The 19,749-nt window shown below is 33.4% G+C and overlaps 1 protein-coding gene across 1 annotated transcript; it reads left to right on the forward strand.

Annotated features, from left to right (window-relative positions):
* Window positions 1–9,914: 9,914 nt before the first annotated feature.
* Window positions 9,915–19,260, forward strand: LOC116013736 (GDSL esterase/lipase At1g28570-like). Its single transcript, XM_031253682.1, has 5 exons — window positions 9,915–10,276; window positions 11,773–11,997; window positions 17,168–17,316; window positions 17,616–17,895; window positions 18,713–19,260. The coding sequence occupies exons 1-5, from the start codon at window positions 9,997–9,999 to the stop codon at window positions 18,964–18,966; spliced, it is 1,188 nt and encodes a 395-aa protein (XP_031109542.1). The 5' UTR covers window positions 9,915–9,996; the 3' UTR covers window positions 18,967–19,260.
* The last annotated feature ends 489 nt before the right edge of the window (window positions 19,261–19,749 follow it).

Below are 19,749 nucleotides of genomic sequence, written 5' to 3' on the forward strand. Positions count from 1 at the left end.
TAATAATAATAATAATAATAATGTAAATTTCTGTTGGTTACATACTTTCATTGACTAATTGTCGGCCACTACGCGGAATGATTAGCTAGTAGCTTAGCATCTCAACGACGGAGTGTGCCAACGATTAATCGTTTGGTTAATCAAATCATTTTAATCAAATATTTTAAAGCTTTCATCGCTAATCGAAGTGAACTTTATATTACCGAATTAATTAAATTGAAGTTTTAAATTGAAGTTTTTCGATTAATCAGTGGATTAACTCATTAATAAAAAATTTTTAAGTTAAAGTTTTAAATCTATAAAATAATACCTATAATAATAAATTCAATTGAAATAATACCTATAATTCCATAAAAAAAATACAAACACAATACCATAAGTCCATAACAACACTACAGACATAAAAGCACAAATTATAAAGTCCAAACATATATATATATATATATATATATATATATATATATATATATATATATATATTAAAATTTCGATTAATTCGATTAACCAATAGTTTTGAGCCGAATTAAGTAATTAACAATTAATCGGAATTTTACAAATTCATTAACCATTAGTCGAATTAAAATTTTTCGATTAAAGAACGATTAACCGAAATTCTTCGATTCATTCGGTTAACAAAACTTTAACCAAAATTTGCATACCCCTACTCAATGTATCACATTAGGTTGGTAAGATTAGCTCTATGTCTATCACTTTCTTTGACTTTGATATTTCTATTGTTTCAGTTACATTATTATTACATTATCAACTGAAAAAAAAAATATCATGACCAAACCATTCCAATATATAATTGGTCATATAAAGAGGTTGAACACCATCAAGTTGAACAAAAGATTAATTGCAAAATAGTACAAAGGTTCAATTGCAAAGAATAGAAAACACGAAGATTGAGATCCCAACCTATTGAAATACAAAGAGTCAATATCGTTTTTATTGAGGTTCAAAACCACAACCTTTCATATAAAGAAGTAATTTGGTGCCACTGGACCACAAGGTCCTTGACAAATGAAAATGTGTTTAGGAGTTATAAACTAAATTGTCTAATCCAGTTAAAATATGGTCTAGCTGAACTTGAAAAAATAATAAAAATATAAATCTGATTTAGCCCATAACCCAAAATAATAATAATTTTTTTTTTCAATTTCTTTAGTTTCATTTATTAATGTTTGATTAAAATATGGTTTGGGTTAGGCCTAACCTAACAATAAAATATTGGTCCACCCATAAACCAAAAAATGTTTTAAAAAATAAGTATTTTCTTCCATTTTATTAGTTAGGAGTTATTACATTTATCAATGCCTAATTAAATATGAGTCGAGCCAGTATGAGCCAAACAATGAAAACCTTGTCTGGGATCGATCTACATACCAATAAAAAAAGTACTCCTTCCATCTCATTGAGTAATACAATAAACAAGGAATTAAGGGACTAGTATTCTATACACTTTTCTCATAACTAATTGTTGAATCCTTAAACATTACATCTTCCCGAGCTTATAATTAAGTAATAACAAATTAAAAAATTTATTCTTAATTAGTATTAAAATTTTCAGCATAAGTATTACATTTTCATTTTGACCTGACCCCGTTTCACAGGAGACTCACCCTTATAATTTATAGATTTATTTTTTAAAAAAAAAATTAATTTAAATATTGTAACAGATTAAAGTAGGCTGGCCGAACAATCATTATGCCAATGCGGTGGTAGCTTTGTCCCATAAACAAAAGGACCTATCATATACAAGATATATTGTCAATCATTAATTTAGTATTATGTCTAGCTTTGAGCTTTTAGTTTGTCAACTTATTAAGAGGTCACTGAACTTTTTTTTTTTTTTTTTGTGAATAGGTCGGTGAACTTAGTAGCCCTAACTCTAATGATTTCGTTTTTGGGACTGACTCCCTCCTAATGGTATTTGGTTCGCTACTCGCTCTCTTTATCTGTTTAATATAGCTTCATTTTTTATTTTCAAAAAAAAAAAAAAAAGCTGGACCGCACTTACATTTTAAAAATATGAGCCGAGCCAACATAACCCCATTATATTGTAATCATTATTGCATGAACCATGGTCCACACAGTTGCGTGAACCATAAATAAAAATACATTTTTAATATACTAAAAATACATTATTTTTTATATAAAGTACATTATTTAAATACTGAAAGTACATTATTTTATATATACTATGAAATAATGGGGGTGTTTGGTTATTGGCTTATCAGCCAAATTTTAGCTTATTTGATCAAGTTTAGCTTCTTTGACCTACCAATAAGCTATTTTGAAGTGTTTGGTAAATGGCTTATTAGCCTTGGCTTATTGGGTCAATAAGCTGAAAATTGAAAAGCTAATGAATGTAGCTTTTTCTATTAGCTTGTTGGGATTAATGAGTATATTGACTATTTTGTACTTTGAAATCAATGGAATTTACTTATAAATGGGTGGTGGGTTTGTTATATTTAAAGGTTGAAATAATACAATACACGCATACCATTAAATGTCATTTTACATTCAATCAGCTACTAGTAACCAGCTAATTTACCAAACAGTTTTTTATAACCAGCTAATACAACCAGCTGGTCAAACCAGTTAACGCAATCAGCCATTAACTACTAGCTAAACCAACCAGCTATCAGCTATAAGCCATCAGCCGTTTGCCAAACACCCCCAATGTAACTTCAGTACAAAAATATTATACTTTTAGTATAATAAAAATGTACCTTATATTCATGGTCCACACAATAATATACCACCCCCTTATAATATGAGCTAATACGTGATGGCCTACGTTAATATTGTTGGCCCATGTGAGCTTAGGCCAGACCGGATTGATACAAGCCCTGTTTGGTAAATAATCAGCGTATCAGCCAATTTTGACTTATTTGACCACTATTAGTTGTTTGGTTAATAAGTTTTTTGTAACTCCAAAATACTAAAATTCAAAAGGCTACTCAAAGCAGCCTTTTCAATTAGTTTTTTGAGAAAATAAATTATACCAAACAGCTATCAGCTAATCTATCAAACAACTTTCTACAATCCGCTAATGTTATCAACTAATCATACCTTCTAACCCAATCAGCTAACAGTCATTTACCAAACAGGGCCATGACACATAGTACGACTCACTTAACGTCACTAGCTAGTTGCTACAATGACTTCTTTTCAAATATGTGAAGCACTCAACTTTTGTTATCTATTAATGGTTTCATAGGATTTAAGAATACACCATCAGCATGTTGTGGTTAGGGATGACAACGGGGCGGGGCGGGGCGGGGAGTACCCCGTCCCCGAAACCCCGACCCCATCCCCGTCCCCGTCTCCGGCGGGAAATGGAAAATAGTCCACATTCCTGTTCTCACGGGGAATTAGGCGAGGACAAGGAATCTCCGTCCCCGGTCAATTCTTAGTCAACATCTTAAATTAGTGTAGTTTTAATTTTCAAAACTATTATTTTAATTTTAAAAAGTTTATATATATAAACGTGGCATTAAGTACTGGCAGTACTTAATATATATATATATATATTCTTAATTATATATATTATTCGGGGACGGGGCGGGGCGGGGTATCCCGTCCCCGGCGGGGAATTGAAAAGATTCCCCATCCCCGTCCCCGATCCCCGAAAATTTTTCCTGTCCCCATCCCCGTTTCAAACGGGGACGGGGAGCCTCGGTAGGGATGGGGCACATTACCATCCCTAGTTGTGGTCCTGTGGAGGAGGAGGCCCATACAATTACGACGCATCAATTGTTATACCATGGATCAGGATACATATTGCATTGTGAATCCTGATACAAAAATTTTGTACCTTTAATTAACACATTATGTACCTACAGTTAACAATATGTAAACAAATAACTTGTAATTGTTGACACATAATATGATAGCTACAAGTACAGAAACTATCGACTGCAGGTACATAATGTGTCAACTATAAATACAGAACATGACTTGATAATTGCTGACACATAATATGATTGCTACATGTACAGAAATTATCAATAGTAGGTACAAAATGTGTCAACTATAGATACAAAACCTGACTTGATAATTGTTGACACATAATATGATAGTTGCATGAGTCATTTCCAGTTTTGGTCCTACTGTTATTGGGGTATTGCCAATTTTAGTCCACTTTATTAATTTTTGCCACATTGCGGCCAGTCTTATTTAGTCATTGCCACTTTTAGTCCACCATTAAAATTTTCGTCAAATAACCATCCAAAACAGGGGTATTTTGATATTTTCATGCTTTGATCATCTCCTTTACCCTTTGTAGTGGTTTTCCTTACAGACTTTCATCCAATGAAGAGGTCTGGCGAAAGCCATGTCTTTGTAATGTGGCTCACATGGCTTTCGCCGGACCTCTTCAATGGATGAAAATGTGAAAGGAAAACCACCGCAAAGGGTCAAGTAGATGACCAAAGCATGAAAAGACCAAAAATACCCCTATTTTGGACGGTAATTTGACAAAAATTTTAACGGTGGACTAAAAGTGGCAAAGACTAAATAAGACTGGTCAAAATGTGGCAAAAATTAATGAAGTGGACTAAAATTGGCAATGCTCAAATAACAGTAGGACCAAAAATGGAAATGACTCTGGTTGCATGTACATAATGTGTCAACTATAAATAGAAAATCTAGATGTTATTTTTGAATCAATGCCTTCAATGCAAGGTAAACCCTAATTCATGGTATAATTTGCTGACTTCACAGAAGCTGCATATGACGTGATAGCGCATGACTTCACCAAGATACACAAAGTTCATTAACCAATACACATCTTCATCATCTTCGATTGGATCTTCAACGTTGCATGCGAGTCTTCAATCTTCACAACACTTGTAAAAAAGTTTATTTATCACTAAGAAAACACCATAGCAGCTTCTCACGAATTTTGATGAAGTAAGTAAAGCAAAGGAGAATGTCAATTTAATAATGTGAAGTGTTCAAAAAGCTTCATCACCTTCACGCCTATTTATACCCAATTAGGCAACTTCCAAACATATTCAGCTCATTTATTTTCTCACTTTATGCCTGACCAACAAACTCAACTTATGTAGGTTGAGAAAGTAGCTATGAACATGTACTACATTGTAAAGTAGTACTAAAAAAAAAACAAACTCAACTTACTCAATCAAACTATGTTGTCCACAAATTCACCATAATAATTTCGAATGGTCCAAATCACCACTGGAATTCTGTCTCTGAAACAGACTGATTGTCTTTGCCTTGAGAATAAATCTAATGACATAAAAAAAAATACCCTAACAAATTTTAATAATATTTTTTGACAAATAATTAGCCAATTATAATTAGGGTAATATGTGTATTATTAATACAATTACAATTAGTATCTAAAATTTATATATTTAGAAACTACAATAAAAATATTATTAAACAAAAAGAAATTTGGTTTGACCACTGAATAATAAATAAGACATTTAAATGAAACAAATGGAGTGTTGACTGTTGAGTGTCGGCCGAATTAGTTCAGCTCTACCCAATTCGAGGTGTGACGTTGTGACTTACCATGAAGGGATATGGTTAAAAAGTTAATGTCCACCTACTTATCACCAATTGATTTTAAGATGGATCGCAAATTTTAATGTGGACCATGCATGGACGTTGTTTTGATTAATGAAAAAAAACGGCTAAAACGGCTTCCGTTATGCGCTTTTTACTTTTAGTTTATATATATTGCAGTTACGTTTCAACACAATTGCAGTTACCTCAGCTTTCAACATAACTGTAGTTCCTTTTTGATATAACTGCACTTTCATTCGACATTATACACTCAAATATGTGAAACTGTTATTCAGTTTCTTTTCAACACAACTGCAGTTACCTTTCAACACAAATGCAGTTACCTTTTAGCACAACTGTAGTTTCTTTTTGATATAACTGTACGTACTTTCATTCGACATTATACACTCAAATATATGAAACTGTTATTCACTTTCCTTTCAACACAACTACAGTTTCTTTTATAATACATTACAGTTTCCTTTCAACACAACTACAATATCATTTCGATATAACTACAGTTTCATTGGACAATATACACTAAAAAATGTGAAACTGTTATTCAGTTTCATTTTATATAAAGTGTAGTTTCATTTCAACACAACTACAATTTTATTTCGATATAACTACAGTTTCATATAAACACAAATGTGAGGCAGTATATTTTGAGATAAACTGTAGTATCAATTACAGTGCCCCGTTACAACTTACGACAACCGTTTTCCCTACTTACTGAAATGACGTCGTTTTGTGACCATGGTCCACAATGCGTTGTGGACCATGGTCCACCGGATAACAACCGAAGATGGATATAACAACTATTGGGTACGAAAGAAACGACTTTGACTTTAGCCTTATGCGTCCCGCATTGTAAACGAGGCACAATAATATCCACTTGATTTTGTGTTCTTAACAAGTTAACATGTTAAGACACGATATTCACCTGCTATTTAACACGTTAAAGTTATTATGTCTACATATTTACATAAACTTGTAACACAACAGGTTAATAGCCAACCAACTTTACTATTTTAATATTTTTATTTAAAATAATATTATGGACGAAAGGTACTAATAAAATAAGGTCATGCAACAATAGTTGTTGCGCACATAAGATTTTAGGTGCATCATTACTCTCTACATTAAGGGGGTGTGTGTTTGGTTTATTGATTTATACACCAGGATTGAGAATTAAAATCGATCATAGTTATTATTTGGTTGTCAACTTTTTAATATAGCGAAATAATCTTACGAACAGATTATTTCTGAAAAAAATCAAGCACAAGCAACGAAAGGTTAAGGGTTTAGTACAAGCTGAGTCGAGCGAAACACTCTTTCCTTAAAACCTTATTTGCTACCTCCTAAAGGTGCTAAGAGTGTTGTAACCTAGATTTCCTACGATAAAATATACTACGACTCAATGTTTGAGCACTCAAACAAGTGAGCCCAGTGAACTAGAACACATAAAATTTTGAGGAAGAAGTTGAGCAAGAGTTTCAAGAGAAAAAATTGCGATTTTCGGTGTTGTTAAATCACTTGCACCAAGGGCTTATATAGGAGAAGGGAGGATAAATATAATTTATCATGACATTAAAAATGATAATAAAACCAATATGTGTAACATTCATAACAGACAACCATTACTCTAATAATTAATTCTAAAAATTGAACATTAGAATTAATTCGTAACTAATTCCGTAAATCAGAATTAATACCCAGAACGGTATATCGAAGAATGGTTCGAAATGTGAGTAGTTCGATAGGTAACTACTCTAAATGGTACATTTCGAAAGGTTACGAGACGAGGAGTCAACCATTCAATCAAAACCAAGCAAACGGTTCAAAGAGTTATAGAATGTTGGAAAATATTTTTCGAAAGGATAGCATAACCATGGCCGCTTGCCTTGTAGGTGCTTGAGTACACGAGTCAAGCCTTTTTCAATTTATTCTAAGATTTGATTTGCACCTTCTTGAGTATACTATACAATTCAATAACCTTTTAAAAGACTCTTATATATATAGTGATGCAAATTCCCTTGCTTTTTTAATGTGGGGCAAGTGCTTGTTTCAAGTCTTTCCACCTCTATTTTCCAACTCAAATAGGTCTACTTTGAGAATCAATTTCTCATTCACTCATTATCCGTTTTGAGCGTACAATATAGCAATTTCTTCGTTTCACTACAAAGAACCTGAATCCACTTTGGCGGACCCAAATCAAAAGTGGATCCACATATATTTGTACCACATTATATTGTAACATAGTCAATAATACTAAAAAAAAAAAAGAAGATATGTAATGCCTCGAGTTATTATCCAATAATCGTGGAACTAACGCTTGTGTTGATTAGCTGGTGAACTTTCATGATTGTAATTATTTGGTATTATATGTTCTATACTACATAGTAGTTGGCAGATTCATAGTAATTAAAAAAACAATTGTGTTGATTAAAAAAACACACCACAAGCTAAGCTGACAAGATATATATACAATTGTGTCCACACGGGTTTACTGATTCAGTATGTAATATTTGAAAGAAGCGATTAAGGTTTGAAACTCGACAGCTGCATAAATTACATCCTCTCACAAGTTCTGTCGGGATGGAGATTCAGTCATTTGGGGGAAAATATACTGTTGTCAAAATGGTCCGCCATAGAATATATAATCAAACTTCCCTAATATTGTGGATTATAATATTAATTTATTGTTTGTTATTATCATCAACTGGGGTTTGAATAGTAAATGATAGGATTCGGTAGAGATAAGGAATATAATATTAAATTTTTATATAATTACTTCGATCATATGATGAATATTGATTATATTATATTACCTAATCTTAACACTAATTGAGTTATATAAACTATATCTTTTTTTCTTTTTTTTTTTTCATGTCCCAATTCCGAGACATGATCTGATCTGAATCTCTGATATTTATTACTCACCATGTTCAAAACAAATCTTTATATAAAAGTATCGACGTATAACTAAATTCAAATAAGATATCATCATTAATTAATTCAAAGGAATATAATTTATTAAATATATAAGCCCTATTCGAATTAATTAATATTTATACTAATTTTTTTTTTGTTTTGTCTTTTTTTTTTAAATGAAATCAAAATATATAAAATAAAAGTCAAGTAGCTCCACCCTTGTCTGTACACTCATTTTTGATTAATTTTTTGGGTTATTTAGAAGGCAAGTAGCTCCACCCTGTCTATACACTCATCTCTTATCATTTTTTTTTTTTTGGAATACTACTTCCAATTCTATTATAATGTAAGTATCTGTTTATAACTATCTTTTCAACATAGAAAACACAATGAGTCAATATTACCTCCACTGATGCTCGAACCCATAACCTCCAATCGTTATACCCTATACCACGGTGCACATAGCAATGTGCACCACGTACGTAAACGACGTCGTTTCGATGTTAGTGGACGCGGATGCGAATGACTCTAGGGAATTCATTATCTATAATACATATAATCATTATCTAGAATACACATAACGTTTGCCTATAATACACAGAATGTTTGCCCAGAAAACACAGAATATTGACACAAAATACACAGATGTTAGTGGATGCGTACGCGAATGACTCCAGTGAATTCATTATCTATAATACACATAATCATTATCTAGAATACACAGAACGTTTGCCTAGAATACACAGAATGTTTGCCCAGAATACACAGAATATTGACACAAAATACACATAACTCATCCTCCTAACATTCGAATGCACAAACACATCACAACATGTGTTAATAACATGAATACACAGAATATTGACACAAAATACACAGAATTCATACTCCTAAACATTCGAATGCACAAACACATCACAACATGTATTACTAACATTAATACACAGAACGGTTGCCTAGAATACACAGAATGATTGCCTAGAATACACAGAATATTAACATAAATACAGATATCGGTCGAAACGGGAAACATGATTTCTAAAAAAACGAACGGTTAGTTTACAATGCTCAAAACGACATCGTTTACGTACATGGTGCACATTGCTATGTGCACCGTGGTGCACCGTATAATTTGCCCATAACCTCCCACGTGAAGGAGTAACTTGGTCCCATTGAATCACAAGATCCTTCTTATCAAATTTTTAAGTTTTGAATCTGTCTTCCGTAAGAATCAAACCTCACCTTATTGTTGGAGTAAAACTTTCAGGATAAAACTTGAACCATTGAGTTGAGTTATGTGAGAAAATCTATACTTTTATTTGTTAGTGTAATTAATTCAATTTTAAGTTAGTTCCATCAGTAATATATACTTAAACTCTTATTCAATAATAATAATAAAATTATACTTCATTTATATATTTAGCCCAGCGCCCCGGCCTATTCATATTGGATCAAAAACTTGATCTGCTTTCTCCATCAGCAGCGGCCGAAGAAGATTCTCTCTTTGCGAGAGCTTTTTCCATGGCGGCTTACTCATCATCTTCCTGCTTTTTCCCCCTTAGAAATGGGATTATTTGTTTATCTCTTGCTCTGTTATTGTCAAGGGGAGTACTTATTCACGTTTCAGGATGCTATAACTCTATCATCAGTTTCGGAGATTCGCTCGCCGACACCGGAAACCTCTTCCACATGTCGGAATCCGGCGACGGCGTCCCCTCCTCGGTGCCTCCCTACGGTGAAACTTTCTTCCGTCACCCCACCGGTCGCTTCTCCGATGGCCGTCTTATTATAGACTTCATAGGTAAAGCTATCATTGAATGTATTATATTATGTGAAAAGGCGCTTTTAGCCCTGTAGTCAAATAACCTTGTTATTGTACTTTTGTGATGGGTTTGGTCTGTCTAGCATACGAAAGAGATTGTTTTGAACATTTGCCCATATTTTCACCTTATCCCATCGTTATTTAATCATTTCACCAAAAACTAATATATTTGAGGAGGACAACAGTGAAATTAATGTTATGTTTAAAAATTCGAAAAATGACTTAAAAAATCAAATCATCTTTATTTTCATTATTAATGGATTTATATGATAAAAAATCATATCTATAGCATTTTTGAAAATTATGTTTTTGATTTGATAGTGAGTTAGGACCTTCTTTTTTATAAAAAGGGTCTTTTTCTTGTTTATCAATTGGATCAATTAATTGATCGTTATTAGTCCCAATTGGAGTCTTTTGATTACTGCTGGGATTGATCTCTTCTTCGGGATTGATCTCTTCTTCGGGATTGATCTCTTCCTCTTCTTCTTTATCAATTGCATAAAATATTTCATCCTTATTAGTCCCAATTGGAGTCTTTTGATTACTGCTGGGATTGATCTCTTCCTCTTCTTCTTTATCAATTGGATCAATTAATTGAAAATTATTAGTCCCAATTCGAGTCTTTTGATTACTGCTGGGATTTACCGCGACCCAGGATTCAATAGCCACTTTTTTTCTAAGATCAAAATAGATATTTTCCCAATTAAAATATTTTCTATTAAGATTTTTTTCTATATATGGAATATATACCCTTTCTATTCTTCCTATAAAAATATTGATAGGGATACTTCCTGTTATCGCAAACAAGGAGTTTTGCGACATGTTGTAATTATCAGAAACCGCTTGCCTTTTAGTTACTTGAGGGATTGATCTATAAAAAACCGAGTCACCTTTATTTTCATTATTAATGGATTTATATGATAAAAGATCATATCTATAGCATTTTTGAAAATTATCTTTTTGATTTGATAATGAGTTAGGACCCTTTTTTTTCTTGTAATGACTTAATTGGTATTTTCCACATGAATTCCATTTTTTTAAATCTTTTTTTTGAGACCTACAATATCGATTCACCCTATTTCGTCATTTTTGTTTTTGCGACATTAAGCTAGACCAGATAATCTGAGATAAATCGTATTGATAATTCCCTCTTAACCAATTTTTTCATTGACTCGTTATAGACCGCTGAAAGTTTCTTATGTATTATTTCAGACTGAAATATTCCTTGTGTTCGAAAGAAGTCTTCCATTTGAGTTTTAAGGAACAAAGATGTTTTTTATAGTTTGAAAAAAAAAAGTCAAATTAGCCCCTAAGTATAGTGGATAGTGCAATTGGGCCCCTAAATAAAAAAGTTTCATTAAAGTCCCCTAAACCGACAAAAAGTATAATTGAGTCCTAAATGACTTTGGAATGAAAGATTATTCCCATGCCAGTAATTTTATAAATTGAATTATTATGAAATGGGCATAATGCAGCATTGAGTTTGGGGCTTCCATTGGTGCAACCATATTTCTCCGGCAAAGGCATGGGGGAAAGGAATTTTTTGCAAGGGGTGAACTTCGCCGTCGCCGGAGCTACGGCGGTGGATTTCTCATTTTATCACGAGAGAGGAATCTTCAGTGGAGTCACCAATGTTTCTCTTGGAGATGAACTACGTTGGTTTAAGGAAATGTTGCCATCTTTTTGCGGCCCCACTTCAGGTAAGTCGCGTTTCTTTTCTTTATGTATTCATAATTCATGTAGTGTATCAAGAATAATGTTCCTTCACTTTAAATTAAACATTCATTACTTTATTCAAAAGTATCAATTAGAGGCTGCACTGAGGTTAGCTAGTGATTTAGTAGAAAATATTTGAAAACATAAAAACACCTATTAAAACATAAACCTCAAAATCTTGTGGTTAAGTGGCATAGCTGTGGTTTTCCCAAGTGAGAGGTCACATGTTCGATCTTCAGTCAGGGTGTTGGCTTGTTGTTTAAATTAAACATTCATTACTTTATTCAAAAGTATCGTAATATTTGAAAACAGAAAAACACCTATTAAAATTCTAAAATAATAAATAAGTTAAAAATTGATTGGTCTATAGGGTGCTTGAAGGGGTCCATCATTCCAACCTCTCTAAAATGAAAATGTTGTTTTGAAGAACTTTGGTTGAAATTGTTTGTGGCTCCGACTCTAAAAATTATAACTAGAGAGAAAGAGTTTAGTAGTAGTCGAGCGTTTATATAAGATTTTATTTCTTGTTTTTGCTTGATTGTTCAAATTAAATTGAATATTTTGGTCCAAATTATTGATATTTTTTTTTTGACAAAGAAAGCCCGCAATCACTATTTGAGATAAATCTCGTCTTGTGACACTACCCAACAAAGGATTATAAGGAAGTAATTTAAACTACCTTAGGTTACTTATAGCTAATTAACCGGCTCAAATAAAAAATGTCAAGAGGTCACTCTCACTGAAAATCAAACTATGTTCACCAATTTAGTTGGATTGTCCAAATTATTGTTTGCAAATAAGGCATTGATCTTATTTGAGTTCTATTCTACTACATGTACTTTCAATCTTACTCCATCAAATTTACTTTCTGATGTGACGGGTACCGATAGATTATTTTCTTCATGAGTTCTACTACATGTACTCTCAAATCTTACTCCCTTATGAGACACGCTCTGATAGGTTATTTTCTTCATGTGAACCCATGCATGTAAAGGTGTCTACATCAAAATTTTAAGCATTGGAGTAAAAGATGGAGTAGAGAGTGAGAGTACATATAATATTTTTCTTTCTTCGTATGAGGATTATGAGCCCCTGTAAATGTGTCTACATTAAACTTTTAAGTGTAAGTAAAAGTTGAAAGTAGATAATGTGACTACATAAAATATTTTTCAACCTTATTTGGATAAATCAGGTGACCTGTCAGTTTGTACAGGTCAGCACGAGGGTGACTCATTCCAAATAGTTCACAAAAAAGTGGTAGATAGATGTGAAAAAGACATCTCTGGCTCTCGGAGAGTATACATTAATATAAATGAAAACATCATTGAATTTTATAGTATGATAATGTGGGTGATAAGTATAAGTAATAACGTACACGTCTTCAAGGTTCGAAGAACCTACACGAAAATAAAATAAAAATTTAAAAGCATTTTTTAAAAAATCATTAAATTGGACTCTCTCTCTCTCTCTCTCTCTATATATATATATATATATATATATATATATATATATATATATATATATATATATATATGCGAACTGACCATAACGTGCAAAACTTGCGAACTATTGAAACCTTGAAGGAATATATCGCAACTACTACATAATTAAATGCACTGCACAGGGCACAATTGTACAACAAGGTCCTCTTGATATTCCTGGGAACCGTTGCGATGCATTTACGTAGTAATTGAGGTGCAATTCTTCATTAGTTCGAAGGTTACGACTGGTTCACATTTGAGATCCTAACATTAAGGCACATTTGTGCAATCTCAAAAGCTCATCAAGGAGCTCAAGATGAGGAGGTCAAGATGGGGAGCCCAAAGGGAGGAGCGCAGGGTGAAAAGTTAACACTAGGAGCTCAAGGTGGGGAGTTCAAGTTGAGGAGCCCAAGGTGAGGAGGTCAAGCTAGGGAGCTTGAGTTGAGGAGCTCAAAGTGAAGAGCTTAATTCGAGGAACTCAAGCGGAGGAATGGAACTCATGCTATCAAGCTCGGTTAAAGTAAAGTTTAAAACTCAAGTTCTTGAGCCTGAACAAGGTTAGGAGCCAAAACCTTTGAGGTCGACCAGAACAAAGTGGAAAGCTCAAGCTCTTGGAGCCCAATTGTGGCAAGGTAGGGAATGCCCATATGGAGCACCCAAAGGCGGAGAAATTTAATGGCATGACCGTGTCGGTGCTTAGTAAGGTATGCATATTTGCATAATGCAGAAGCTAAGGAGAAAACAAGTGGTGCGTAGAAGAGGATAAAATCGTGTTAATCAAGGTTGGAGTAGGAGTGCTCACTTTCATTGATGACTTCTCGCAGCTCAAAGAGTGGGGGACTGATGATCGAATAACTACAGATGGACCAAGAGCGGGATAATACGGGGTCGGCCAAGGCAGCCCGCCTAGCGGGGTTGGCCAAGGCGGACCTCCCTGCGGGGTCGGCCAAGGCGGACCTCCCCATGGGGTCGCCTAAGGTAAACCTCCCCAGTCGAGGTCGGCCACCTTGGCCGAGGTCAGCCTTAGGCTGGGGTCGGCCCTTGGACTATGTTGGCACTGGGTCGAGGCCCGTGTTCGCCCGAGTGAAGGGTTTTTGCGTTGGTCTGAGTATGTGGCGTTTGTTGTGGTTCAAGGCAGTTGTAACTCCTCACCATCTTCTTTGAGGTAGTTAAGACCGATTTAGAGTATAAAAACACTCACCTATGTCCAATGAAGAGACAACTGGTCCCTTGTCTTGTTATTACATAAGTTTCTCCTTGTAATAACACTATATTGGATTTAATACAACATTATCTCCGTGATTATCCATATTTTCTTATTATTATAGCATTTCTTGTCGAGTTCTTACCTTGTCTAATCCTTTCACAAAATCGGGTTTGTTAATTCAGACCACCTGGATTTATAAAAGCCATCAATGAGAATACTAAGAGAGAGAAATTAGCTTCCAAGAAAACATCCAACATTCTAAGCTTCATTGAATTAATAATCTAGATTTCATGTGCCCATCCTTCCCATTTCAAACTCTTAACCATTTGTAGAGTTGTCGGGCTAGCCCATCCTGCCCCTATATGGGTAGGGCCGTAGGGATGGGTTTTTTGTTTTAGCAGCTCACCCTGCGGGCCTAGCCAATATACATATATATGTGTGTGTGTGTGTGTGTGTGTGTGTGTAATTTTCGTATCTTGAAGCCAAAGTATATATATTGCTTTTAACCGGAAAGTGTGGAAGTGAGGTCAGGTGTCTCAAAGTAAAGAAGTGTGGGAAAAGTCCCCATAATTAACAATAAATGTATCTTATATAGGCGAGCTAGGAGACACATGCTAAAGAACCAGCATATTCTCCTTGCAGCGGATGTAGGTTGGCCGGTTAGAGACATGTTGCTAAATGTTTGACCAAAAGAGAAAAATGTAGATGTGACGTGATGGGACAATGTGCCTGGGGCTTTGTGCTCGGTTAAATGGGTAGAGAGATACTCTGCTTCCCAATCTTAAAGGTAAATATTTCGGTCGCCCTAGCAGGGAAATCGGGTAGTCTCAGCAATTGTGTAATACTGCTTGGTGAGCAACTGGTGCGGTCGGTCCCGATCGTTTATGAATAAACCCAATTGGGCATAAATATGTATAGCTCAAAAAGTGGCTAGGACTTAACGTGTGGCCAATGCGGATGCACCATTTGGTATGCAAAAAAGCACCAATAGTGTTAGGAAATGCACCAATAAAACGCACCATTAGGTACGCATAAAGGCACCCACAATGTTCAAAAATGCACCATTAGGTGTGGTGGAGGTATGGTGCATTTTTTTTTTGTGTGTAGTGCATTTTTGTGATGCATTTTTTAACACTATTTGTGAGTTTTTGCATACCTAATTGTGCATCCGCACCGGCCGCACGTTAAGCCCTTGTCGCTCTCTCTCTCTCTTGTTGGACCATTGTGGTAATGTCTTAATAGTAATATTAAATATATTATTATGTATAATTGTTATTGAATGTTAGGATAGCTTGATTGGTAATAAGTATATTTTTATTCTAAGAGGTCTAGGGACCGAATGGGCCTCATAGGCATGCCTTGCCGTGTCAGCCCATATTGAAAGGTCTAACCATCTGTTAAAGAGTTGGAAGGTGCAAAGCAACAGTAACGCCATCAAACTACAAGGCGTTTGGCCCCTTCTAGACTTTAACTTAATTACTTGAGATTAACAAATAATTTTAATGAAAACTAAGGTTGTATTTGGTTCATGGGTTTATATATTAGGAATGGAAATCAAAATTATATATACTTAGTGTTTTGTTGACAACTTTTTAAAACACAACTATGAGATTTGATTACCCCATTAATTAAAATCCCATTCCCTAATTAAAAAGGTATCATTCCACCTTATTGGTAATATGATTTTTATGTTTGGATTAGTGGTTTTAGATTTTTGTTTTAAATTTTTTTTTTTTTGTTAATTTTGGTACTTTGGATGTCATTATATTAAGATCAATTGTTTTGATTTTTTTTATATTTGTTGTACTTTTAAAACCTTTATTCCTATTATATGGTCATACATAACCAAACATCAATATTGGTAATCATTCCAATTCCACCCTACTACCAAGCATGCAAAATACTTTCACCAAAACTCATACCATTACCAAGTATTTGATTCCTATTGTGATTCTGGTTCTCATGTACGAATCAAACACACCCTAAATACTTATAAATTATAATACATATGATAAATACACAACAAATGTTAGTATACAAAGTCAGAATTGAACTCTTTATGTAACATCTCTCTTAGGACACGGTAGAGCTAGGCCACTGCACTACCATTATATATATGGGTAGGCATATTCTCATACACAATATTACTATAGGACAATTGAATGATTAATTAATTAAGGTTCGAGAGAATTAATTTCAAAATTTATATTGGAATTTTTTTTTTTTTTTTTACTCGATTACCTGTCTTCTTTCTAAAAAAAAAATGGAAATATTTTGAATAATTGATTTTGGAAAATTAGGAACTATGTGACAAAAATCATTCTTTTTTATTTACTTTTTTTTTTTAATAATTTCACAAAGGACATTGAAGAATGTTCTATATCATGCATTCATATTTTTTTTTTAAATATTAGCTTAATTTATTGCTTGGTGACAAAATAGTAATGTACAAATGATGATAAACAGAATGTAAGAAATACCTGCAAAGCTCTCTAATTCTAATGGGAGAAATTGGAGGAAATGACTATAATGATCCATTCCTAGAAGGCCATTCCATAGAAGAGATTCAATCTTTTGTCCCCAACGTTATTGCAACCATTGGTGCAGCCATTAATGTAAGTTCCAAGCTTCATTTAATTTATAACCATGCTCACAATACATATAAATTCAAATTTATGGGGAAAAAGAAAGTAAATTTAGTTTTCAATGATTGATGATTATTCATTTTGTTCCTTTACTATTAAAAGTTACAAAATATATATACTTTTTAGTTTTGTAAGATTACTACTTTTTTTTTCTTTTTTTTTTTTTTTTTTTTTTTTTTTTCAAATCTCGATATGTATTGAAAATTATGTCATGCATTTATGTGTCTCTAAATGGTCTTTCATCTTTCTTTTTGTTTTTGTAAATACAGGAATTGATAGAACTTGGGGGTGAAACATTTGTAGTTCCGGGAGTTTTACCGTTTGGATGTTCACCTTCGTATCTATCTTTCTTTATGAATTCGAGTACAAATAATGATTATGACGATAAAACCGGTTGTATTAAGTGGTTAAATGAGTTTGCTGAGTACCATAATACACAACTTGAGAAAGAGCTTCATCGTCTCAAGGAGCTTCATCCTAATACCACCATAATGTATGCTGATTACTACCATGCTGCAATGGAATTATATGGTTCTCCAAGCAAACACGGTATTATTTTCAACCTCCTCCCCCACCCCCTTCTTTTGTTCATTATTAGGGTTTTTTAATCATGTATTGCGCGTGTGTATAACTAGTATGCACAATGGAGAGCAATACTAGCCATTTTAGTCCGTGAGAGTGTTTGGTAAATAGCTGTTAGCTTATTGGTTAGTGTGTTTGACTAGTTGATGACATTAGCTGATTGTCCAAAGATGTTTGGTAAATTAATTGTTAGTTGATAGCTGATTACATGCAAAATGACTTTCTAAAAAAACTGATCAAAAAAGCTTGTTTGAGCAACTTTTTGAATTTTATGGTTTCGAAAAAGTAAGCTATTAAAAAAAGCTAATTAATCAAACAATTATATTGACGGTTTAACTAAGTTAAATAACTAATAATGGTCAAATAAATCAAAATTAACAACGACAGAAAGTAACTTCTAATAACTTTTTTTTTTTTTTTTTTTTTTTGTAAAGATAGAGATATATTTTGCAACTACAGTAAGGTAGGAGCTAAAACTGCTAGAGTTGCATGATTGAGGGACTAACATAAACATATACTTTTGTCTAATAATAGAAAGGTCGAGCAGCATAGTTGTGGCTTCTCAAATGAGAGGCCTCAGGTTTAAATTTCAGTGTGAGGGTATTGACTCTTTGTGCTTCAGTAGGTTGAGAAAGTATATATGAACAGTACATATATTACATTGTAACAGAGTCAATAGTACAAAAAATATAACAATACTAAGCAAACATAATATAGTAAGGAAACAAGTATAATTAATATGCTCCAAAATGCATTTAAAGATTAATTTCATGAGATTTGACAGGATTGGAGCAGTCTCTATATGCATGTTGTGGCACTGGAGGTCCATACAATTCTAGAGTGGACATAACCTGTGGGCGTTCACCACCAATTGTATGTGATAAGCCATCATCATATGTAAGCTGGGATGGGGTGCACTTGACAGAAGCAGCATACCAACAGATGGCCAGTATGATACTGGAAGGTCAATATATGACACCCCCCATTAATGAAACTTGCCTTCTAAAACCTCTCAGTGGTGAAGTATCAGACCATTGACATGTACATATTGGGTTTGTGTTGGGCTGTGTATACCACTTGGGCTTAAATAGACACATTCTACATTTTGTGTTTGTTGAAGAGGAATTGCAATTGTTATGCTTTCGGATTATGTATCTGTAGTTAATATATTATATAAGTTTAGTTAATAAATTATGTAGTTATTATAATTAATAGATAGATTGTGTACTTAGAGTTAGTAAATTATATATCTATTATAATTAATGTTGTGTGAGTCTACCGTTACCATATTATGCACATTCAGTCAATAAATTATGTCCATATTACAATTAACATACATATTATGCATATTTAGTTTTTTTTTTATGTACATAATCTATTAACTGAATATACATAATATGTTAATTGTAAGTGCATAATTTAAATATTATATACGTAGTATTATTGGATTGGAGTCCAGAATGTAAAGTGTTTCCAGGTTGTATTTCAAAATTTATACTCAATAGATGAGTCAAACTAGATATTTCAAAACCCTCAATAAGTTTTGAGTAATATACACATACTCCCATATATATTCTACTCCACTTTCCACTCCCTACTTACATGTCATCTTTTGATTCATTCAGAAAAATGTGGATCACAGTTTTTATTACTTTATTTTCATCATCCTCCAATAAAATCAAGGTACATGGTGGGAGTTTTACACCCTTGAAGTCCATTTATCATTTTCCATAAGTTTATGGTTTACAATTTACTACTTTAGGGTTTAGGATTTAGGGGTTTTATTTACCAAAAAAAAAAAAAAAAAAACTTCATTGAATC

The sequence above is a fragment of the Ipomoea triloba genome, chromosome 1, assembly GCF_003576645.1.
Source record: "Ipomoea triloba cultivar NCNSP0323 chromosome 1, ASM357664v1".
Classification (NCBI taxonomy): domain Eukaryota; kingdom Viridiplantae; phylum Streptophyta; class Magnoliopsida; order Solanales; family Convolvulaceae; genus Ipomoea; species Ipomoea triloba.

What these genes read in the sequence shown, in the direction of transcription:
- LOC116013736 (XM_031253682.1), top strand. Translation starts at nt 9,997, where the DNA reads ATGGCGGCTTACTCATCATCTTCCTGCTTTTTCCCCCTTAGAAATGGG. An exon ending in TCTTATTATAGACTTCATAG is followed by an intron (nt 10,277 to 11,772) that starts GTAAAGCTATCA and finishes GGCATAATGCAG; the next exon opens with CATTGAGTTTGGGGCTTCCA. An exon ending in TGGTTCTCCAAGCAAACACG is followed by an intron (nt 17,896 to 18,712) that starts GTATTATTTTCA and finishes GAGATTTGACAG; the next exon opens with GATTGGAGCAGTCTCTATAT.